The sequence below is a fragment of the Prionailurus viverrinus genome, chromosome B3 (assembly GCF_022837055.1).
Source record: "Prionailurus viverrinus isolate Anna chromosome B3, UM_Priviv_1.0, whole genome shotgun sequence".
In the NCBI taxonomy this organism is placed as follows: Eukaryota; Metazoa; Chordata; class Mammalia; order Carnivora; family Felidae; genus Prionailurus; species Prionailurus viverrinus.
Window position 1 is genome coordinate 110,878,312 of NC_062566.1, and position 25,000 is coordinate 110,903,311.

The 25,000-nt window shown below is 38.7% G+C and overlaps 1 protein-coding gene and 1 pseudogene across 6 annotated transcripts in view; one reads left to right on the top strand and one right to left on the bottom strand.

Moving 5' to 3' along the window:
- Nucleotides 1-25,000, top strand: part of SLC39A9 (solute carrier family 39 member 9) — a 52,989-nt gene that overhangs the window by 19,602 nt on the left and 8,387 nt on the right. For 5 of the 6 annotated variants that reach the window (XR_007152829.1, XR_007152831.1, XR_007152830.1 and 2 more), the window contains 2 exons: nucleotides 1,544-1,652; nucleotides 18,048-18,242. Coding sequence is in view for 3 of the 6 variants with exons in the window: in XM_047861816.1 (XP_047717772.1) it covers nucleotides 1,544-1,652; nucleotides 18,048-18,242 (304 nt within the window). In the remaining 3 variants the exon portion in view is untranslated. The remainder of the gene's footprint in view (nucleotides 1-1,543; nucleotides 1,653-18,047; nucleotides 18,243-25,000) is intronic. The other variant, XM_047861817.1, reaches the window with a different exon arrangement.
- Nucleotides 8,502-9,013, bottom strand: LOC125167470 (60S ribosomal protein L36a-like; annotated as a pseudogene).

Consider the following 25,000-nt stretch of genomic DNA (forward strand, 5'->3'; position numbering starts at 1 on the left):
TGCCCCCTACTACTGGATGCATTCAGAATGCTGTATCTATAAGTAGCTAGTAACGGCCATCCTGAATGTAGGAAGGACCCACCTGGCCTGTGTGCTGGGAAGCAGGGGGTTTCCCCTCTTGCTGCATAGCAGGTATTAGCAGGTGCTGACATTGCAACCGTAGTTTCCCCGTTTTCACTGGAGACACAACGAGATCTAGATTCCTTCCTTCCTCCCAAACAAGGAAGGAGCCTTAATGCTTCAACCAGCCTTTCAACTAAGAACCCATTTTCCCACAGACACAGTATGTATACGTCTGTATGTACATATGTTTGTCCCCCTAGCCTCAGAGTCACAGGTTTAGTAGGAGAACAGAGATAACGCAGTCGGTTATTTATCTTCACCTCATAAAGGAAACTAAAACAGAAAAGTGAAGCATGTACATGATACACCACTAATTATTAAAACATTTTCATAAACAACATACACAACTACCCCCTTTTAGTTTTTTAAATCATTTTTCATACTGCTAAGACTCCAGGAAGCCATATAGGGCACACCACTGCTTCAAGACACTTTGAAATGTAATCTTATATATCTTGTATGTTGGGAGGCAATCTCTCAAAGAAAATTGGGTGGAAAGAAAAAAATCGAGATTAGGTTGGATTAAAACCGTAGATCGTTTATGGCATTGATTGTGATGATGGTTTCACAGGTATATACATATCTCCATACACATCAAGTTGTATACATTAAATATCTACAGCTTTTGGTATTTGAGTCATATCTCAGTGAAGCAGTTTTTCAACGTTTATTTATTTTTGGGACAGAGAGAGATAGAGCATGAACGGGGGAGGGGCAGAGAGAGAGGGAGACACAGAATCAGAAACAGGCTCCAGGCTCTGAGCCATCAGCCCAGAGCCTGACGCGGGGCTCGAACTCACGGACCGCGAGATCGTGACCTGGCTGAAGTCGGACGCTTAACCGACTGCGCCACCCAGGCGCCCCTCAGTGAAGCAGTTTTGAAAGAAAATCCATAGAACATTTTAGTACCTAATTAATTAAGCACATTTTTTTCATCGTACTTCGTGTTCATTGCAGCTCAATTATGAATACGTTTCACAAATTGTATGTTACATATTATGTTTATAAAGTATAAAGTCAAAATTTTGTTAATGTTTAATTTATAGTTTACTTATGTATACTTGCATTACAAATATGAGATTATTGTTGCATGTTGTCTGCCATCAGCTTTTTCCTCATGGCAGTACATCATGGGTTTCTATATCCATGAATAGAATCATAGTGGGGGTTTTTATTTTGTTTTTTTTTTATTTAATTTTTGAGAGACAGAGAGAGATAGAGCGTAAGTGGGAGAAGAGCAGAGAGAGAGGGAGACACAGAATCCGAAGCAGGCTCCAGGCTCTGAGCTGTCAGCACAGAGCCCGATGGGGGCTCGAACCCATGAGCCACGAGATCACGACCTGACCCAAAGTCAGACGCTTAACTGACTGAGCCACCCAGGCACCCCTCTTTTCAACAGTTTCTTATGTTTTCTTTCCAGGAGCGACTAAAGCTGGTGACTGTTCTGGGTGCTGGTCTTCTCTGTGGAACTGCGCTGGCGGTCATCGTGCCTGAAGGAGTACATGCACTTTATGAAGATATTCTTGAGGGTGAGAGAGAGAGAAGAGGGCCTTCTTTGAGAGATGTTGTTGACGTGGAGAGTTGAAAGGAGAAGCCTAGTGGGGTTTTTTTTCCTGAACATAGTTCATATTTGCCATACAATTCTACCCTGAGAAGAATTCTTAAAACTTCTCTTCTGACATCTTTGACGTTGAACACACCCTTAGCAGTTTGTGAATTGGATGCCCCAATGGCTAATGATGTTAAACACTTTTTCATATGCTTGTTTATCTTTATTATGTGTTCTTTATGATTCAAATTTTTGCCTATTTTTTAAATTGTGTTTTCTGGGGTGTCTGGGTAGCTGAGTCAGTTGAGTGTCTAAGACTCTTGATTTTGGCTCAGGTCATGATCCCAGGGTCATGGGATTGAGCCATGCTTTAGGCCCTGCACTGAGCTTGGAGCCTGCTTAAGATTCTTTTCTCTTTCCCTCTGCCCCTCTACCTGCTCCTACGGTCTCTCTCTCTCTCTCTCTCTCTCTCTCTCTCTCTCTCTGTCTCTAATTAATTAATTAATTTTCTTATTATTGATTTTTGAGAGTTCTTTATATATTCTAGACACAAGTTGTTATTTTTTTGTTTTTTTGCTTTTTTAAGTAAGCCCTAGGCCCAATGTGGGGCTCAAACTAACGACCCCAAGATGAAAGAGTCACATGTTCTACTGACTGAGCTACCAGGCATTCCCTGGATACAAGTCTTTTATCAGATAGGTGATCTGCAAATATTTTCTCCTACTCATTGGCTTATTTTTTCATTCTGTTAACAGTATCATTCACAGAGTAGTTTCTAATTTTGATGAAGTCCAATTTATCAATTCCTTCTTTCATGAATTATGCTTTGGAGTCATATCTAAAATCCCTTTGCTAAACCCAAGTTCACAAAGATTTTCTCTTTGGTTTTCTTCTAGAAGTTTTATAATTTTAGGTTTTACACTTAGATCCATGATCCATTTTGAGTTAATTTTGAATATGGTGTGAAGGTTTATTTTTTTGGGTATGGATGGATGTCCAGTAGTTCCAACACCATTTGTTGAAAAGATTATTCCTTCTCTATTGAATTGTCTTTGCAGCTTTGTCAAAAATCAATTGCAGCACTTGTGTTGGTCTATTTTTGTACTCTCTATTCTGTTCAATTGATCTACATGTCTTTCCTTGCCAATACAGCATTGTCTTGATGACTATAACTTTATAGCAAATCTTGACATCAGATAGTGGAGTCCTTCTAACTTTGTTCTTATTTTTCAGAATTGTTTTGGTTAAACTAGTTCCTTTGCCTTTCTAAATAATTTTAGAATCAGCTTGTCAGTATCTACAAAATATGGTGAGACTCTGATTGAGTTGAATCTAAGCTTGATTTGGGGAGAATTGACATCTTAAAAATACTGTATTTTCCAATTCATGAATACAGTATAGATCTCCATATTTTTTTAGGCCTTTGATTTCTTTCATCAGTGTTACAGTTTTTTGTTTTTGTTTTTTATTTTTTTTTTAACATTTTATTCATTTTTGAGAGAGAGAGAGAGAGAGAAAGTGTGAGCAGGGTAGGGGCAGAGAGAGAGGGAGACACAGAATCCAAAACAGACTCCAGGCTCCAAGCTGTCAGCACAGAGCCTGATGCGGGGCTCTTATTCCCAAACCGCAAGATCATGACCTGAGCTGAAGTCGGCTGCTTAACCAACTGAGCCACCCAGGTGCCCGTTTTTGTTTTATTTTATTTTATTTTTTTTAATGTTTATTTTTGAGAGAAAGAGAGAAGCAGAGTGTGAGTGGGGGAGGTTCAGAGAGAGAGGGAGACACAGAACTCGAAGCAGGCTCCAGGTTGTCAGCACAGAGCCCGATGCGGGGCTCGAACTGAGATCACGACCCGAGCTGAAGTCGGACACTTAGCCAACAGAACCACGCAGGTGCCCCTGTTTTGTATGGTTTTTTTGTTTTTGTTTTGGGTTTTTTTTTGGGGGGGGGGGGTTGTTTGTTTTTTAAGTAATCTCTACACCCAGCATGGAGCTCGAACTCAAAGCCCTGAGATCAAGAGTTGCATGCTCCACAAACGAGCCAGCCAGGTACCCCCAGTATTGTGGTTTTTAGCATACAGATCTGCAGGTATTTTGTTAGATTTATACCTCAGTAATTCATGTTTTTAGTATGATTGTAAATGGTCCCGTAAAAATATTTTGATTTCCAGTATTCTAGTATATAGAAATTTGCTAAACCTAACTTGTTATAGGAATTTTTTTGTAGATTCTTTGGGATTTGCTAAACAATCCATCGTCTCTGAATAGAGACAGTTTATTGTTTTCCTTTCCAGAAACACTTTAATGTTTATCTTTCCAATAGTCTTTTAAAATTTTTTTTCCTTTTCTTATTGCACTGGCTAGACTATCTAGTATGAGGTTTACTAGGAATGAAAGTAGCCAGCCTTGCCTTGTTCTCATTCAGTCTTTCACCATTAAGTATAGTGATAGCTTGGGGCGCCTGGGTGGCTCAGTCAGTTGAACGTCCAACTTCAGCTCAGGCCATGATCTCACACTCCGTGAGTTTGAGCCCTGCGTCAGGCTCTGTGCTGACAGCTCAGATCCTGGAGCCCACTTCAGATTCTGTGCCTCCCCCTCTCTCTGCCCCTCCCCTGCTTATGCTCTGTGTCTCTCTGTCTCAAAAATAAATTTAAAAATACTAAAAAGATTTTTTTAAAAAAGTATAGTGTTAGCTATAGGTTTTTTTAAAGTCTTCCTTTTCAAGTTAAGAAAGTTTCTCCTTTTGGGGCACCTGGGTGGCTCGGTTGAGCGCCCCACTTTGGGTCAGGTCATGATCTCACAGTTCATGAGTTCGAGCCCCATGTCGGGCTCTGTGCAACAGCTCAGAGCCTGGAGCCTGCTTCAGATTCTGTGTCTCCCTCTCTCTCTGCCCCTCTCCCACTTGTGCTGTCTCTCAAAAATGAATAAATGATAAAAAAAAAAAAAGTTTCTCCTTTTATTCCTAGTTTGTTGCAAGTGTTTATCTAGTCTCTTAATGTGGTGAATTACAGTGATATTCAAATGTTGAACTAGACTTGTGTATACCACCCCCCTTGATTGTTAGTAGATTATCATCACTGGATTCAATCTGCTGATATCTTATTGAGGGTATCTGTATCTTTGTTCAAGAGGACTATTGGCCTGTGGTTTTTCTTTCTTAAAATGTCTTTGTATGGTTTTGTTGTCAGAGTAACGCTGGTCTCTTAGGGTTGGAAAGTGTTGCCTCCTCTGCATTTTGGAAGTCTGTAAAAAAGCAAAAAATATTTCTTTCTTAAATGTTTGCTAGAATTTACCAGTGATACCATCTAGGCCTAGAGTTTTCTACTTTGGAAGGTTTTTAGCTATGAATTCAGTTTATTTAATAGACATAAGACCATTCAAATTACCCATTTTTTTCTAAGTTAAAGAATTAGTCAGGGGCGCCTGGGTGGCTCAGTCGGTTGAGCATCCGACTGCGGCTCAGGTCATGATCTCGCGGTCCGTGGGTTCGAGCCCCTCATCCGGCTCTGTGCTGACAGCTTGGAGCCTGGAGCCTGCTTCGGATTCTGTGTCTCCCTCTCTCTGCCCCTCCCCCACTCATGCTCTGTCTCTCTCTCTCTCTGTCAAAAATAAATAAACATTAAAAAAATTTTTAAAAATTACTCATAGTTGTTCATAGTAACCTTTTTTTCTAATGTCTTCATTAAATTTTTTTGCCCCAAAGAACCATGTTTGATTTCATTTTTTTTCTGCTTTATATTTTGTTGATTTCTGTTTTGCCTTATACATATTAAAGCTTTTTGGTCAAAGGTACCTACTACACATTTAGGATTACTAGGTCTTATTGGTGAGCTGACCTTTTTTCATTATTATGTCCCTATTTATTCCTGATAAATATTTCTTGTTCTCAAGTCTGCGTTATTTGATATTAACATAGCCACTCCAGCCACGTTCCTTTTGAGTAGTGTTTACATGGTATATCTTTTTTCATCCTTTTACTTTTAACGTATATCATTCACTATTTTTAAATTGGATTTATTGTATACAGCATATAGTTGAATTATATTTTTTAAAATCTGATTTGACAATTTCTCTGTCTTCCAGTTGGTGTATTTAGACCAGGGGTCAGCAAACTTTTTCTGTAATGGGTCAGACAGTAAATATTTCAGACTTTGTGAGTCATGTGGTCTCTATTGATACTATTGAATTCTGCCATTGTAATCAAGGGTACTGATTCTTTCCTTTGTGATCACCACTCTTCTGCTGAGCCATCCAGTGAACGTACTGTTTCAAATATTATATTTGTCAGTTTTAAGATTTCTACTTGGTTTCTTTTTATAGTTTCTATTTCTTCAAATGACATTCATTCATTTCAAGTGTTTTTTTACCTTTACTGATGAAAGCGTAGTTATAATAGCTGCTTTAAAGTCTTAAGTATTCCAGGATCTGAGTTGTCTTGGGGTGGGTTGATTGTTTTTTCCCTTCATAATTGGTGAAATTTTTCTGTTTCTTTGTATGTCAAACAAGTTTGGGTTGTATTCTAGACATTTTTAATAATATATTTTGGGACTTTGAGTCCTTTCAAAATCCTCTAGAGAATATGTAATTCTTTTGTTTTAGCAGTCACTTAGCCTGGTTGGTTTCAGACTGTGAAACCAGTGGTGCCTTTTTGGGTGATGGTTTTAATTTTAGTTCAGTTTTCAAAGCCTTTGTAATGCTGCTTTGGGTATGTCCCATCCCTGCAGAGCTCAGGGGTGAGTCTGGGACGTGTGCCTTTATACACACTGTGAAGGGAACCCTTCTTAGCTCTTTCCTCTCCCGGATTCCTCTCACACTCCCTGGCTTCCAGGGGCCCATTTACTTCATTCTCTGGCCAGAAAGGTGGAGTTTTTCTAGGAGTTTTAGCTGCCTCTGCTGTCACTGCACACTTCTGTGTAACTTGGGACACCTTCAGGCCAAAGTGGCAGGAGAAAAGAGAGAACAGAATAGCCAAATCCCCCCCCCCCCCCGCCATGCTCTTCAGACCACTCCTGCCAGAAAGATGTGGTTTTTCTGGGGCTTGTAACTACCTGGGTTGCTGCCATGCCGTTCTGCACCTGGGACCACCTTCAAGGTAGGGCTGGGAAAGAAAAACGAGGGGTGGTTTCCCTCCGTACCAACACTTCTCAGCAGCCCCTTTCCCTGGTCCTCTGGCCAGAAAGACAAGGTTTCTTTTGAAGTTTTTGCTGCCCTCTCTCCTCTTGCTATTGTTTACATTTGTTAGTCCTTAGGTAGTTGTTCTTTGTGTGTTTTGTTCCGTTTTTGTAGTAATCATTGTGTAACTGAGGCTATAATAGGTTTACTCCATCTTAGCCAGCTCCAGAAGTCCCTGTCATTTTTTAAAAATTTTTATTTTAGTGTATTTATGAGACAGAGACAGAGCATGAGTGGGGGAGGGGCAGAGAGAGAAGGAGGCACAGAATCCCCAAGCAGGCCCCAGGCTCCAAGGTGTCAGCACAGAGCCCAATGCGGGACTCGAACTCACGAAGTGTGAGATCATGACCTGAGCCGAAGTCAGACGCTTAATCTCCAAACTTTCCCACATCTCTCTGCACTTTTAATCTCAAACTTTTAATCTCCAAATTTCCCACATCTCTCTGCACTCTGGTGAGCTTGCTCACATTGCTTTATTTTCTGCTACTTTATCATTTTCTTCCCCCACCCTTTTCCTCTTTTTCTTTTTGTAGATCAAATCAACTTTTCTCCCAACTTCAAGAAAGGAATTTGTGTACATGTTTACCACAGCCTATAGTTTAGTTCTTCTGTGGACCTTATAATTATGATAATTAACAGATATTTTTTCAGAGCTCAGTGTACTGTGTTAACCAAGTGCCAGGGTACTTTAATAAGCATTATTAAATACTAATTAATGTAAAAAGGAATCTCTCACATATTTTTCTATAATTATAGCTCTAAAATCACTGGAATTAGATCAGCATTCATATGAGAAGACTGTCTTTCTACAGAAACAAGTTTTAAGAAGATGGTTTAAGGAGGACTTCAGTGCTTGCTTACTGTGGGGCTAGATTTGAAGCCACCGTAATTTTTTGGAACATGAGAATTGGTACATTGAGGAAGGCAGGCTATGGGGTCAAAAACCTAAATATAAACCTGATACATTATTCATAACTGTTAGGATAGTCATCGGAACTGTTACCAGAAATGGCTCACTATAGATTATTTTACTAATTTGTCAGTGAATGCCACATATCAGATTTTTTAGAGAAATACAGTCATCTTATGGTTTTGTCATTTTGTTCTATGTTTAAATAAAAGGAAGGTAAATCTGTTCTATTTAATTAACTCTTGTTCTGTCTCTTTAAAACTCTTAAACTTTATCCTCAGGATTCTGAAACATGGATGATTGTGGACTGATATCTGTCTCTTCTACTTCTTAGTTTGTTTGCTAAAGTGTCTGATCTCTACTTTTTCTCCCTCCCTGCCCCCCACATTGTTTTATTCCTCACTATTGTTTCTGACCAATATTCAGGTCAACTGTGTAACATAAGATGTTTAAAAATGAATCTCCCAAATTCCATTTGATATATACCTACGTTCCTGGATATTTACTGAGCACTTAGCATATGCCAGGTGTTATGTGAAGCTCTTCAGATATATTGTCTAATTATCACAACAACCCTCTGAGGCAGATACTGTTTTGCAAACGAGGACATTAAGCCACAAGGGAATTGAACGACTTGTCCAGGGTACTCAGCCAGTAAGTGTCAGGATCAGGATTTGAACACAGACAGTCTTTACTCTGAACCCTACACTTTTTTTTTTTTTTAGCATAAATTTCCCCACAGGGAGAATTTAACTGATGGCACTAGTTTACTTTCCTCTTAAAAGGCTAATTGCAACCAAATGAAGCGAATGTAACCTCATGATTTGATTCTCTTCATAATATAACAAAATATGAAGCTTAGAACTGGACCGCGTGGCCCTTTCTCTTTGAATCGCCTCCCAGTTCGGAATGCTTGCCTCTCTTAACAGCCCGCATTTTCTTAGATCTGTGCAGTTGGACTCAACACATCCAAGCCTCTGCACAAGCTTCTTTGTACTTTTACCCTTTTTCCAGAAAATCGGCTTAGTCTGCCCACCATAGCCACTCTGCTTCCTGTCATAATGCCACTTGCCCTGGGCATAAAGAGAACCTTTGCCTTTCTTGTACTGTGTCACTTTGTGGGGTTAGTGCCTGCCGCACCTCTTGCAGCAAGTCCAGCGTGTTTTGGGAATGTTCACCACGTTTGCAAGAGGACTATCAGCACGGGAAAAAAATTAGGCCTACCCTCTTAATGATGATGCTGTGCTACATGAGGTACATTGCGAGGAATTTAAAATCACCATTGCAGCGTTTATCTGCTGAAGAGTTCTTACAAAAAGAGATTTTTTTCCTTTTAAAAGCACAGTAATATTTTGACCAAAGATACATAACGAACATCGCTTTAAAGCGCCAGCTTTATACATTTGATTGTGATCAAGTTTTCTCTTTTACATGAGAAACGGAACATGTCACCAATAAGCAGAAGCTATTCTGCCCTTATTACTGAAAACACATCAGGTGCAATAACTATTTGTCTTTGCCAGAAATAAAAAACTATATAATAGAGATCTATAAATATTGCAAGGCATGAGTAAATGTTAGGAAATTAAAAACAACAAAGGCCAAAATGAAAACTGGAGATCACTTCAAAAAAAAAAAGCCAGATTACCTGAAAATTTGTTTCTTTTATAGAAGTACATACTGATCTGAAGGAGGAGCTTCAACGAATCTCCTTAAAGGGTGAATTGATTCTGTTACCTTTAATGCAATGAATGTCTGTGACAAACAACGGCTACAGGCTACACATCATACAAATGGAACTTACTGGAAAGATTCCTATATAAATATCTAGAGAAAGAAGCTCATAATGATTTTCAGAACACTTTCTTAGTGGCGTGAGAAATATGTGTCTGATGTGCAATATGCAGGGATAACACCATTGGTTTGCGTACTTTGCAGCAAGGAGTATGATGTGGAACAAGTCTCAGGCTAATCAATTACCAGCCGGTGTCCTGAGTAATCAGACATACTAACTGAAAGCTCATTCATGAATAACATATATATACAACTTAATATATTTTAATTAAGTTAAAATTAAACTATTTTGAGATCCCAGTTTTTGTTAGGTTCAGTTTCATGTCCAGAGTAGAAGGAAGAATGAGTGTATTAATATTCAGTATCTGGATTCCATTGCTAATTTGTGTATGTACCAATAAGGTGATTAGCATTCACTTTGAAAAGGGTTTATGTTTGTTTTTTGGTTAATGTTTGCAAATAAGACCAATAATGCCTACCATTGTATATATTCCAATAAGTATTTCATGTTTTTATATAAAGCTAAATTCCATGTGAATGATAAGCATTCAGATCTTTATGAGAAGCTCAATCAATAGCACATTTATTTCAAGCAATATTTACTATATGTTGCTGATATTTTACTTATTTGCTAAATTTTTACATCAAAATAAGTATTAACCCCTTCAAAATTATAACCATGAAATTAGGTGCTTATAAAAGTGATTTCTTAAAAAATGTTGGAAATCTTTCTCTAATTTACTTCCAGAGTGTGTGGCACGTTTAGATGAGTATCATCAGCGGCAGCAAGATTTTCCTTGAAAGTTGTTTTGGTTTGGGGAAATACAAAATGTATTCAATGCCAATCTGCACAGTAAGATAGCTGATCAATTTCTTCAATACTATTTTATATCAAAAACAGGTGATAACTATAAAGACAGTTTTATTAGGATTCATAAACTTGACTCTTAAGCAGTAACAAAAGAAAAGTTCCAAAATTATTTTAAGAAAGCATTGTTGGCATCTTACACTTGTCAAAATGGCTAGAATCAAAAAGATAATCAAAAGACAATGTTGGTGAGGATGTGGAGAAAAAGGAGCCCTCGTATACTGTTGGTAGGAATGTAAATTGGTGCAGCCACTGTGGAAAACAGTATGGAGGTTACTTGAAAAATTAAAAATAGGAATACTATATGATCTAGTAATTCCACTACTGGTTATTGACCTAAAGAAAACTAAATCAGGGGCGCCTGGGTGGCGCAGTCGGTTGAGCGTCCGACTTCAGCCAGGTCACGATCTCGCGCTCCGTGAGTTCGAGCCCCGCGTCGGGCTCTGGGCTGATGGCTCGGAGCCTGTAGCCTATTTCCGATTCTGTGTCTCCCTCTCTCTCTGCCCCTCCCCCGTTCATGCTGTCTCTCTCTGTCCCAAAAATAAATAAACGTTGGAAAAAAAAATTTAAAAAAAAAAAAAAAAAAAAAAAAAAGAAAACTAAATCAAAAAGATACATGCACCCTTATGGTTATTGCAGCATTATTTACAATAGCCAAGATATGGAAACAACCCAAGTGTCTATTGATAGATGAATGGATAAAGAAGATTTTGTGTGTGTGTGTGTGTGTGTGTGTGTGTGTGAGATGGAATATTACTCAGCCATACAAAAGAATAAGATTTTTGCCATTTACAACAATGTGGATGGATCTGGAGGGTATTCTACTAAGTGAACTATATCAGACAGAAAGACAATACAATATGATTTCACTTATATGTAGAATCTAAAAAACAAACCAAAAAAAAAACTTCTTTTTTATTTTTAGAGAGAGTGCAAGCAGAGAAGAGGGAAAGAGGGAGAGAGAATCTTAAGCACACTCCACACTCAGCACAGAGCCTGATGGTGGGACTCAATCCCATGACCCTGGGATCGTGACCTAAGCTGAGCCTGAGTCAAATGCTCAACCAACTAAGCCACCCAGGTGCTGCCCCCACCCCCGCCCAACCCCCGAAAGAACCCAAACAGACTCTTAAATGCAAAGAACAAACTAGTAGTTGCCAGCCGGAAAGTGACTGGGGTGATGGGTGAAATAGGTAAAGGGGATTTAGAGGTACAAGTTTCCAGTCATAAAATAAGTCACAGGGATGAAAAGTATGGCATGGGGAATTTAGTCAATAATATTGTAATAACATTGACAGATGGTAACTGTCTTACCATGGTGAGCACTAAGTTAATATAACATTGTATGTTAATTATATTTCATTTTTTTTAAAACATTGTTGGAATAAGATAATGAAGGGTCTTATACTCACCTCTAAGTTTTAAAATTCTGATATAGTTATACCTCATAAAATAAAATGATGTTGGCTATCCTTTGAACGTTGTAATTAGGCTTGACGTTTCAGGGCTATGGACACCCCAAAAGTAATTACCTTTAAAAATTATTATGCAACTTTCACAAATAATAGTATGACTATACCCAAACTCTTGGCATAACCTGTAACCTAATTTAGTGTGTTTATCTCTTACCTATTACAGCTGAATTTATAAAGACACATGTGCATAATTATCTTCAGACTAGAAGATTATATTTTATTTCCATTAAAAAATATTTTTATCTAGGAGTGCCTGGGTGGTTTAGTCGGTTAAGTGGCTGACTTTGGCTCAGGTCATGATCTTGTGGTCCATGAATTCGAACCCCGGGTCGGGCTCTGTGTTGACAGCTCAGAGCCTGGAGCCTGCTTCGGATTCTGTGTTTCCCTCTCTGCCCCTCCCCTGCTTGTGCTCTTTCTTTGTCTCTCAAAAAAAAAATGAATAAATCTTAAAAAAAAATTTTTCAATCTTTTTATCTAAGAAGTTATTAATTGCCATAACTTTTGTGGTTTTTTTTTAATTTTTTTTTAATGTTTATTTATTTCTGAGACAGAGAGAGACAGAGCATGAGTGGGGGAGAGTCAGCGAGAGGGAGACACAGAATCCGAAGCAGGCTCCCGGCTCTGTGCTCACAGCTCAGAGCACAGCTGTGACAGCGCAGCTGTGTGTTCGAGCTCTGACGCGGGGCTCGAACTCACAAACTGTGAGATCATGACCTGAGCTGAAGCCGGATGCTCAACCGACTGAGCCACCCAGGCTCCCCTAATTGCCATAACTTTTGAAATGAAATGCCACATTAAAAAAATATAGAATTGAAGGCCATTTTTTGCCTTCACTTGTTTGTTGAGTATTTGCTAGATTTTTGGCCTTCTATTGATTTTTAGCAGTTCAGAGATCTAAGATCTAGCCCCAGCCTTCAAGAATTCACAGCCAATAGAAAATGAATAACAATCAATGACAGCAAGCGTTAGCTTACTTTTTCTGTAAAGGGCCAACTAATAAATATTTCAGGCTTTGTGGGCCACATGATTTCTGTTGCAGTTACTTAACCCTGGTGTCATAGCATGAAAACAGCCATAGATAATCTGTGAACAGATGAGCCTGGCTATGTTCCAATGCGATTTGTATTTACAAAAATAGGCACCAGCCCTGTACTATAGTTTGCTGATGTCTGAATTCTGATATGGTGAGGTAGGACCTGTGGTAGAGAGATGCCTAGTGTGCTATGTATGAATGAAGAGAAGAGGACATAAAATCTCAAGGAGGAGGAGATGATGAGCTGAGTCTCCAAAGACAAGGGATTATCCAAGAGAGGCAGAATGGAGAGCCCCTGGATTCACTAATGTGTGCAGAGTACAGGCAGAGGCAGAGAGGAGAGCCCAGTTAGGTGTTAAGTGGGAACCTTATGAAAGTGTAATCATTCAGATCCTCGCCAATAGCATCTTTCTAAATAGTATTGTAAATTGTCGTTATGTAGCTTTTTTTTTTTAAGATGATTTAGTTCATATTCTCGAGGCCATGCAAAACTAGTCTCTCAGCTTGCAAAGAAGACCTACTTGAAAAATGATGAGGGCAACCATCTCAGTATTGGCCTCAGAGTACTACATTTTGAATTTTTTCGTTTTTATTGAAATATCGCTTACAAAAAAGTATGTTATACACATATGGGCAGTGTATGGCTCAGTGATTTTCACAGACTTAATACAGTCATGGTACCATGAGGCTACATTTTAATTGTCCACCATTACTAATTCAAGAGTCTTAGACTGCTTCTCAAACTTAATTATTTTTCCTCTCTGAATTTTCAGTCACTTCTTTGGCTTAAAACCCTTACTACTAACAAGTTTGTTTGTGTAAGGAACTGAGTGGTTCTTACACAGCCTGCCCACCTTTTTCTCCTAGGCCTGTTTAACGTTCAGCTCTCTTTAGTTGACCACTGCAGGCCCAGGCTTCTGATTTCTAGAAAATGCTCCTTATTCCAAAATCATCCATTTCTCCCCTGAGTCTCTCCACCTCCAGTAGTGCTTTCAAACTAAAAGTAGCAACTAAGTGAGTCTTCAAATACATTCAGCGAGTTGGACTTGTAACCAGGCACCTGGGTAACTCAGTGGGTTAAACATCTGACTTCTGCTCGAGTCATGATCTCACCGTTCGGTTCGTGAGTTTGAGACCCGCATCAGGCTCACTGCTGTCAGCACAGAGCCCACTTTGGATCCTCTGCCCACATCTCTTTCTGCCCCTCCCCTGCTCATTCTCTCTCTCTCAAAAGAAATAAATTTAAAAATAAAATAAAACCTGGTGGAGGGACAAAGAAAGAGGGAAAGACAAAGAAATGGAAGAGTGTGTTGTTAACCAGTTGAAGCTTCGCTGTTTTGTGAAACTTTGTAGTTAGTTTTTCATATAAATAAAATTTATTTTGGGGGCTCCTGGGTGGCTCAGTCAGTTAAGCATCCGACTTCGGCTCAGGTCACGATCTCACATCCTTGAATTCGAGCCCCGCGTCGGGCTCTGGGCTGATGGCTCAGAGCCTGGAGCCTACTTTGGATTCTGTGTCTCCCTCTCTCTCTGCCCCTCCCCCGTTCATGCTGTGTCTCTCTCTGTCTCAAAAATAAATAAATGTTAAAAAAAAATTTTTTTTTAATAAAAAAATTTATTTTTTACTATGGGTCATGGTCTTAAAAGTTTAAAAACCATCATAAACCTCAACTTAGTCATTTAAAAATACCACTTAACATTAACATCAGAATAACAATTGATAGTCAAAGACCTTGTTTAAATCAATAAAATGGAAATGTATTGGCCAAAGTAGAACTTTTCCGTGTCCTGGAAGAACATTCCATCTCATTTTTGAAGATGACACGACCAGTGTGATTCAGAGATGTTACAGGACAACAATCACTCATGAATGTATCCCTCATGCATGTACACGCAATAGTCTTTTACCAAATAGTAGTAAACTGAATCCAGCAATATAGAAAAAGGATAACACATCTTAACCAGGTGGAGTTTATCCCAAGAATGCAAAGTAGGGTTTAGAGTAATATCCAGAAACTCGTTTCAATTATTATATTAACAAAATAAAGTAGAAAAACCATTTGATCATCCTTAACAGGTACAGAAAAGCCTTTGACAAAATTAACGTTTATTTATTTTTGAGACAGAGCATGGATGGGGGAGGGTCAGAGAGAGAGGGAGACACAGAATCCAAAACAGGCTTCAGGCTCTGAGCGGTCAGCACAGAGCCCGACGCGGGGCTCAAACTCACGGACCGCGAGATCATGACCTGAGCTGAAGTTGGACGCCTAACCGACTGAGCCACCCAGGCGCCCCATCAAAATTAAACTCTCCTTCGTGAAAAAAAAAAATCACAGCAGACTAGGAAAGGATTTCCTTAGTGAGAAAGGGCTTATTTGAAAATCCTACGGCTAAGACATCTAAAGTTTAGAACAAAGCAAGGCCGTGTCCTCCCAGCCATTATTTAACATCGTATTTGGGGCTTCTAGCCAGATCCTAGCCCACAGTAAGGCCAGGGAAAGAAAGAAAAGGCATAAAGATTGGAAAGAAGCAAAACTTTGTGAAGATGACATGATCATGTACGTAAAAATGGTTGAAGTTTTAAAGCATCACAATAGCATGTTGACAGTGGCATAGAGCACCTAACACTCCTACACTGCTCTTGGGCATGGAAGATGGTACAGCCACTGGAAACTGGAAAACAGACAGTTTTTCATAGTTAAACCTACACACAACCCATCGATTCCAAGCCTATGTATGTACCCAAGGGAAAAGAAAACGTGTATCCACAGAAAGACTGGTACCTGAATGCTTATAGCAGCTTCATTTATAGTAGACCAAAATTGGAAATAACCCAAATGTCCGTCAGTAGGTAAATGGGTAAACAAATCGCATGTGATACATGCAAAGCATAGATAAATCTCAAAACATCATGCTAAGCAAAAGAATCCTTACCCAAAAGAGTACATCTTATATGGTTGCATTTATATGAAATCCTAGAATAAGTGGGGAAAAAAAAAAACCAAAAACCTCTGGGGACAAAAAGCATATCAGTGCTTGCTTGGGACCAGGAGTGATATATTGACTTCAGAGTAGCATAAGAGAACTTTCCTGGGATTTTTAAATATTTGGTATCTTGTCCTGGTGGTAGTTACTAGAGTTTTTGCACTTGCAAAAACCCATGTGTCTTATTGTATGTAAATTATATCTCAGTAAAGTTGTTGTTGCTTTTTAGAGAGTTTTTTTTATTTTTTTTTTTTAGAGAGATTTAGACGTTTAATTTAAAACAAGTGGACAAAATCAGTGTTAGAAAAAAATCTCCAGCTTAAAAAATTACCGTGGGATGATGAAAATTTCTGGAGATAGATGATCGTGATGGTTGCAGAGCAGTGTGAATGTACTTAATGCTGCAAATGGCTTAAAAATGGTTAAGGGGCTCCTGGGTGGCTCAAGCGGTTAAGTGTCCTACCCTGGATTTTGGCTCAAGTCATGATCTCACGGTTCATGGGGTCGAGCCCTGCCTTGGGCTCTGTGCAGACAGCAAGGAGCCTGCTTGAGATTCTCTCTCTCCCTCTGTGTCTCTCTGCCCCTCCCCCACACTCACGCTCTCTCAAAATAAATAAACGTTAAAAAACGATTAAAATGGTAAGTAAATTTCACATTATGTATGTTTTATCACATTTTTAAAAAGGTTAAAAAAAGAAAACAGCTATGAAAACCAAAAAAAAAAAAAATCCTTCAGGAATTAGATGAATATATAGGTGGGTTTTTTTGTTTTTGTTTTTGTTTTTAATCTTAAGATAGCATGTGCTTTGTGCCCCTCAAAAATATCTTTTAAAGAATTAAGGCAGGGATATGCATGGGTGGCTCAGTCGGTTGGGCGTCCAACTTCAGCTCGGGTCGTGATCTCACAGTCTGTGAGTTCGAGCCCCGCGTCGGGCTCTGTGCTGACAGCTCAGAGCCTGGAGCCTGCTTCAGATTCTGTGTCTCCCTGTCTCTCTGCCCCTCCCGTGTTCATGTTGTGTCTCTCTCTGTCTCAAAAATAAATAAAAACATTAAAAAAAAAATTTTTTTTTTTAAATAAAGAATTAAGGCAGGGACACAGGGGTGGCTTAGTCGGTTAAGCATCCAACTTTGACTCAAATCATGATCTCATGGTTTGTGAGTTCAAGCCCCACATCAGGCTCTGCATTTACAGTGCCGAGCCTGCTTGGGATTCTCTCTCTCTCCCTGTGTCTCTGCCCCTCCGCCACTCATGTGCACACTCACGCACTCGCTGTCTTTCAAATAGATAAACTTAAAAAAAAAAAAAGCAGAATCTAAAATATTACAAGTATCTAAAAATTACAACGAGTAATTTCTTTGATCAAAGGTAAAAATGCTTAATCCAAGTATGAATGAAGAATGTCTAATGTGTTAACATGAAACACAGCAAAGATCAGGATTCTGGCCTTGAAGCATTTATGCTTTGAGTGTCATATGTGAATATAAACTAGGAAGTATTACCTGTCCAAGTGCCACTTCCTGTAATATGGAGTATCTCAGCAGTTGTATTTCTAGAACTGAATTTAGACTGAAGGATGTGCCTCGTAAACTGCTCTGCCCTTTTGGTTTCTAGTTAGTGATTGCCTCGTGATATTTTTTTATGAATATATTTTATATTTTATAAAATATTATATTTATATCTTATAAATATATTTTCATAAAACTTACACAATTTTTATACTCAGTTTACTCTTCATTTGCAATTTCTAGATCAACCTAGGTGTGAAACCAGATCCACTTGGTTAAAATTATTTTCGTTATTACTGCTCTTCATTCACCCGTTTTCATCAGAGTAAAACTCACTGTAGTTTCTGATGATATTGGCAGGAATTTCTCAGCCAGGAAAGAGGATGATATAACTTGGGAATATGACTGCTTTCTTGCTTGGTGATTTGCTTCCACTTCCTAGGTTTTGAGAATAATGGGCAGTTAAAAGGTCTACATGCCAAAAGGAGTTTATGATTGGCTGGATTACAATACAGGAAGTAGATGTCTTTGCAGTAAAGTAAGTAGGGCTTGAAATGCAGAGGAATGGAAGCTTCTATGTGAAAATGTTTCAAGGGGGACAACCTTTTCTCTTTATGGTTCATTCTACTCTAGGTAAGCACCACCAAGCGAGTGAGACACAGAATGTTATTGCATCAGACAAAGCAGAAATACCAGTTGTCCATGAACATGAGCACAGCCATGACCATACACAGCTGCATGCCTACATTGGCGTTTCCCTCGTTCTGGGCTTCGTTTTCATGTTGCTCGTAGACCAGATTGGCAGCTCCCATGTGCATTCTACTGATGGTAAGTGGCCCCAACGCTTTATGGGCAGCGCAATAAATTTGCAGTTTAGAAAGTCACAGATGATTAAATAATTCAGTATGTATCAATGGGCTTATTTAGTGCTGAAAACTCTTGTCTTTCTTGGGTTCTGGTGAGCATTTTATTCAGTTGGGGGAGCTAGTGAGTTGTGACATGGCACAAGGGAGTGCTCAGTGGGTTATTAATCTTAAAACTGTCTCATTGAGAGTCTAGCACAGAAATTCTTAACTTTTTTTGTGCCGTGGAGCCCTTAGGCATTCTGAAGCCTGTGGACTTTTTAAATGTGTTTAAATGGGTAAAGCATAATGCATAGAATTGCAGAGAAAGCCCAGTTATATTGAAATATAGTTCTAAAACATTAAAAACAAATGTATGATACAGTAATGTGTATCTTCTTTATTGATGCATTAATTAACAAGATATAATATATTTAAATCATATGCAAGGTGGAGTTAAATTTTATTTTTTAGGACATCAGCATGACAGCTTTTGTTGCTTAGCTCGCTAAAAATCTTAAGTTGTGAGATGGGCTTTAACAAGGCAACAGAGTGTCATGTTGAACATTCAGTTGATTTGGTTTTCTGTTTTAATGGTTACTAGTGTAGAGAACCCTGATTCACAAAGATATTTTCTTACAGATATACTTAAACACATTCATAGCTTGCTTTCCAAAGAAAGCTAAACTTCTCTCAACTACAGTTCTCTAAGACTTTAAATTTAACTCCAGATACAGTAACTTTTTAAAGAAATTTTTAAAATAATTTTTTAATTTATTTTTTAAAGTAAACTCTACCCCCAGCATGGAGCTCGAACTCACGTCCCCAAGATCAAGAATCACATGCTCCACCAATAAGCCAGCCAAGTAACTTTTTTGTCTTAAGATCAATGAATTCATCTTTGGCTAGGTCAGCATCTTTGATATGGTTTGTATTAAATAAAAAAAAATTCTGATCCATGACAAAAATAAATTTGGAAGAGTTGCATCAAACTCTTGGGGTTTGGTGATATAGGGATTTATAAATATCTCTTTTCAAATACACTGACAGAGAACTTTGCAGATAGGAACTGTTGGAGAGCAGCATAGATATCTTGGTCCCCAGTGAGAGATCCCATGGCTTTTGCTGTTTAGTTGCCTGAATGACTGTAGGTGAAGAGTTACCGGAGAGTGGCCCAGCTTTGCCACATGAGCATCTACAGACAAGAAGACTGTAATCATGCAATGTGGAGGCATTATAAGCCCTTAAATTTAAAATAGTGATGAGTGAAAGCAAGAATATGAAGATATTTACAACTGTAAAATAATACGAAATTATCTGATTACTATTGGCAATAGAGTATAGTAGTGCTGATCTTGTAGCATATTGTCTATGTTCACAATTAAAGGAAATAATAGATTTCAGTTAGAGGTTAGTAAAAATTAAAATGCGGGTTTTTTTCCACGTTAAGGTCACAGGCATCCCCTACATTCTACCTGTGTTCTTCGATGTGGGCCCCAGGTTAAGAATCCTTGGCCTACAAAAAAAATCAGTGGAAAAGCAAGCAAAAGACATGAACAGATAGTTCATAAAAAGTTATTAAAATGGTCCTTAAACATATGAAAAGATGTTCAATTTCACTTAAGAATGCAAATCAAAACTCTGCCGAGATGTCATTTCTTACCTGTCAGGCAAAACTTCAACAGCTTGACAATACACTCTGTTATCAGAGCTCCGGTGAAACACACTCTCATCTATTGCTGTGGGAATGCAAAATTGTACAGCCCCTGCAGAGGAGAGCTTGGCAATATGTAACAAAACTGCACTTGTATTTACCCTTCAACCCCAAAGTCCTATTTGTAGGAATTGCTCCTGATAATATAGCTCCACTATGAAAATACACATGCACAAGATTATTTAGTACAACATTATTTACCACTGTAATACCACTTAAATGTCCAGTCACGGAAATTGGTTGAATGAAGTGTGATGTGTGCATATAATGGAGTTCTAGGTAACTGTGAAAGAGAGTGAGGAATCAGATCTCTGTGAATTGATAGGGAGAGATTTCTAGGAGATATTGTTAAGTGGGGGGAAAAAGCTGAAATGTAAATTAGTTTCCATCATATACTACATTTTGTGTAAGAAAGAAGGGGGAATAAAACAAGACCAGTTAGACAACGGTTAGTTACGTGTAAGAAGTGGGTGCAGGGTAGGATAGGGTAGCAGAGTTTCAGGAGGGCATGACACTTCCCTGGGCAGGCCTGTTTAATCTAGCTTTGACTTTTGGAAACATGTTGATATTTCCTATATTCAAAAAATAAAATGAAATCAACAAGGATAGGGGAAGCTAACTGAAGCAGATGAACTGTAATTCGGATGAATAACAATCACACTGAAGGGGTTTAAAAAAAAATGAATTTAAGTGATTTATGAATGTAATGTTTGACTATATATTTTTAGTTTTAGATGGAGTTGGGGGAAGAAGCATTAAACAATTACTGAAGTCTTTATTGGGCTTTGCTTTTTGTAATGGCATAGGTGAAAACAATTCTGAAACTATTTTAGGTGTGTTATAGGATTGAGCAAATGAGTAAGTGTGTTGATGTTGGTGGAACCAGAGTTCTCACTGTGGAAGAGGGGACATACAAATCTGAAATGGGGGAAGGCCAGAAAGAACCTCTGTAGGGATGGACTGGAATTGGAGCTATTGGACTCATGATTTCTAAAATGTATATGTGTATATGTGTGTATATGTGTACATATATACGTGTGTGTTTATGTATACATGTATGTATGTCTTAGCTCTGTCTGCAGAGAGGGCCTAGAAGTAAAGACACCTCACTAGCAATGAGCATACCAGGGCTCTTCAGAGAAATGGCTGATTCCAGGACAGGGGCAGGGTAAGTACAAAATGAGCTTGGAACATCTAGTGCTCATAAAAAAATAAAAATAAAAAAAAAAATAGGAAGGAAGAAAATGGAAATTTGTCACGGAATATAGAGCCAGCTTGAAGGGGCTCCCACTGGCCAGATATAGGACAATTTGAGCTCCAATATAATTAAGAATAGTAACGAAGTATAAACCATTGAAAAAATGAGGATCAGTGAGCACATCCACATGAGAGAGAGAGAAGGAGAAGGGAAGATGCTTGTTTACAGTAGGTTGCTAAAGGCCAACTTGTAAATGTGGAAAGGGTGCTGGCATTAGAAAATCATTTTTGCAATCCTCATAGTAAAAACTGGCTCAGGCCAGAATCACCAATGAATATTGCATCTAGGAGATGAATTTTGATTTGCTTATTAGTTGCAAAGGAAAAAGAAGTAACTAAACGAAGAAATCCAATAATACCTTGACCAGATGATTAAAACTAATGTCACTGGCATCTGTTTTCAATGTGGGCAAATAAGTTCCCATCAGACCAGCCTCCTTACAGATAATTATAAACTCTGGGCATATATTTTTTAAAAACTACCTAAAGACACTGGAGAGTGACCCAAAGCAGGAAAATTCTGGAGGGGAGTCAACCCGTGGAACAGGGTGAGTTCCTATTTTTACTGCTTTTAAGCAGTCAGTGCCCAGTGAGGTAGCTAAAACTGATAGAAAACTCAGTCTCTCAGGCCTAAGGAACCAGAGGGCAGAGTTCAGGGTAACTACAGCCACTGGAAGGTACAACCCCACATTTTATGTATAAATTCTACCCAAGTCTGGCAAGGCCCTGAACCATTCTTTTGTGGGCAGACTCAGCTAAAGATGAGAGAACTAAACCAGGATTTGAGCAGCTGCCCAGAAGACAGACTTTGCAGTTTGAGCTAAACCAAGTTACTTAAAGCACAACACAAAAGCAACACTCTTTGGAGGAATATAATAGAATTCAGAGTGTCCACAAGATAACGTTCACAGTGTCCAGGATATAATGCAAAATTCACTCCACTAGTAAGCAGCAGATGTACATTCTGTGCGTCTAGATGTGACATCCTGAGAGGAAGCATCTGTAGAGTATTCAGCGTGCATATTCAGCCTGTATTCAGAATGCATAATCTAAGGACACATCAGACAAACCCAAAAAGGAAGGATCAGTCTGTTAAAAAACAAGAAAGGCTGAGGGAAGGGACGTGTATTCTTCAAAGATACCAATGTCGCAAAAGTCAAAGGCAGAGAAAATGGTTCAGATTAAAGGGAACTACAGAGAAACAAGTAAGTGCATATATGATCCCAGACTGGATCCTTCCTGGGAGGGAAAAATGCTCTGAAAGACCTTCCTGGACAGTTAACAAATTAGAATATGCAAGAGAGATTAGAAAAAAGTATCAATATTAGATTTACTGAAGTTGATAACTGTGCTGTGATTATATGAGAAAATGTCCTTCCTCTTAAGGAAATATACTTTGAAATATCTAGGGATAAAGAGTTATGATGTATGCAACTTACTTTGAAATGGTACAGAAAACGTGTGTGTGTGTGTGTGTGTGTGTGTGTGTGTGTGTGTGTGTGTGTGTGTAGTATGGATAGAAAAAGAACATGAACACAAATAATGAAGCAAATGGGGCAAAGTGTTAGACAGTAGGTCGTTCTGAGAAAGGAGTGTGTGAGTGTTTTTTTTAACATTGTCAGAACTTTCTGAAGATTTGAAATTATTTCCAAATAAAAGGGTTTTTTTTTTTGTTTTTTTTTTTTTTTTCAACGTTTATTTATTTTTGGGACAGAGAGAGACAGACCATGAACGGGGGAGGGGCAGAGAGAGAGGGAGACACAGAATCGGAAACAGGCTCCAGGCTCTGAGCCATCAGCCCAGAGCCCGACGCGGGGCTCGAACTCCCGGACCGCGAGATCGTGACCTGGCTGAAGTCGGACGCTTAACCGACTGCGCCACCCAGGCGCCCCAAAAAAGGTTTTTTTTCAAAATTCATAGAATTGAATTTAGCCTTTTTAGTCCAAGGCTATTTTTTGTTTTGTTTGTTAATCTTGCATTTACTGTTTCTTTTCAGTATTTTTCCATGCACTTTTTTTTTTTAATGGTCTTACATGTATTGGGAAGCTGATTTAGAAGTAAATGCTTTTGTTTGTGTGCTTTTTTACCAAATAGCAAATGAGAAACACCCTCTGGTTGGATGGGATCTGATTCTATCTACGTTACATATTTGCCCACAGTGGCCTCGATGACATTTTTGCGATTCTTGTCAGTTTCGATTTTAAATGCACTTAAAGGCCCACTAGTGCCCTATGATACTATACAAAGAATTAAAAATAGCATGTGTTCCTTTATTCTTCTTCCTGTCTTATCTTTGAAGTCACTGTTTTTGCTGGCTTTCATGTATCTAGTAATCTGGTTTTACCAATTATCTGCAGGGTTTTATCTATTGTTAAATCTCAGTAAAAATTCATTTATTAAATTTATGCTAAAGCAGTCTTTTCCTATAGATTTATAAAAACTGCGTTTTAATTGTAAAGCCTCTAATTTTTATTTAAGATGCTATTTATAACTAGAAAAGTCAAAGCAAACTTGTCACACAGTATAATATGATATTCTTCACATTTGGGGGCGATACTGAAATATTTGTTGTCTCAGACCAACTGGGGCTTTAGCTTCCCTTCCTTGTAGTATTTTAATTAGAAGATAATTTTATTTTTAGTAAAAAGATAACATGTTACTTTACTTGTATGTGTTTTTTCCCACTGTAAACCATTCTTCCTATGTGCTGGGTTCCCCCAGAAGATTAAATCCCTTGGAATTTATTTGACCAATGTCCATCTGTCATTTCATCTGGCATTTTGATGTCCTCATCTTTAACTTTACATTGTTTGGACATTATTGACTTGCTGGTATATTTCCTATTATAGCAGTAACATTCATACAGAGAAATGTTTTTCTCCCCTCTCTAATAAGGATTTATTAAGCAGCTATTGGGTTTCCATTGCTGTGCGACATTCTGTAAGACATGTGGAAAGGGAATGGAGAGAAGTGGAAAATTCACTTCTGTGCAGTTTACAGTCAGTCTGGGGACATCAGACCTATCTGAGTGAAAACAGTTTTACATATCTCAGGTGGTGATATAGAAGAAACTGAAGTAGTATGTGCACTTAGAGCTCTTGGTTTCTAGGCAAGGGGAGCCTTTTGAGCTGGAATTGATCTTTAATTCTTTCTTAAGGGAAGTAGTCCTAGAATTGACTTTGAACAATGGCTATGTTTTGGACTGAGGAGCTGAGAAGTTATGCACATGCCAAGAATTAAAGACGAGAGATTTGAGGGAGAATGAGAATGTTTTGTTAGAAGGTGTTAAAGAAGCTGGTTTAACTGGGCTGAATAGTGAGAAATAAGATGACACCAGTTGATAAAGAGCTTAAGAACCTATGAATGGAGCAGTTTGGACTGAGTTTGATAAGCAGCAGATTCTTAGCTAGTTAACTGGCACGTCAGAAGGGTGGTGATTCAGAGATGAGCATTCCGACAAGGATGTGTAAGATGAATCAGATGAGGGAGAAAGGAAAGCTAGGGGAGACCAGCTGGGAGCCTGTTGCTAAGTCAGGTTCAAGTTGATGAAAGTTTAGGTTAGGATGATGGCGATTAAGAGGAGAAGGGCAAGCATGATAGACATTTTGGTCTTGGAATAAAGCCAAAGTTTCAGGAGGCCGGGGAGAGGGGCAGGTAGGCAGTGACAATTCAGTTGGTCTGGAGAGAAGTGAGGAGAGACCACAGAGCACTTTCCAGGGAGAGCCAGAGCACTCAAGGGTGCAAGGCAGCTGAGGCAGTTGGGGCTTACGTAT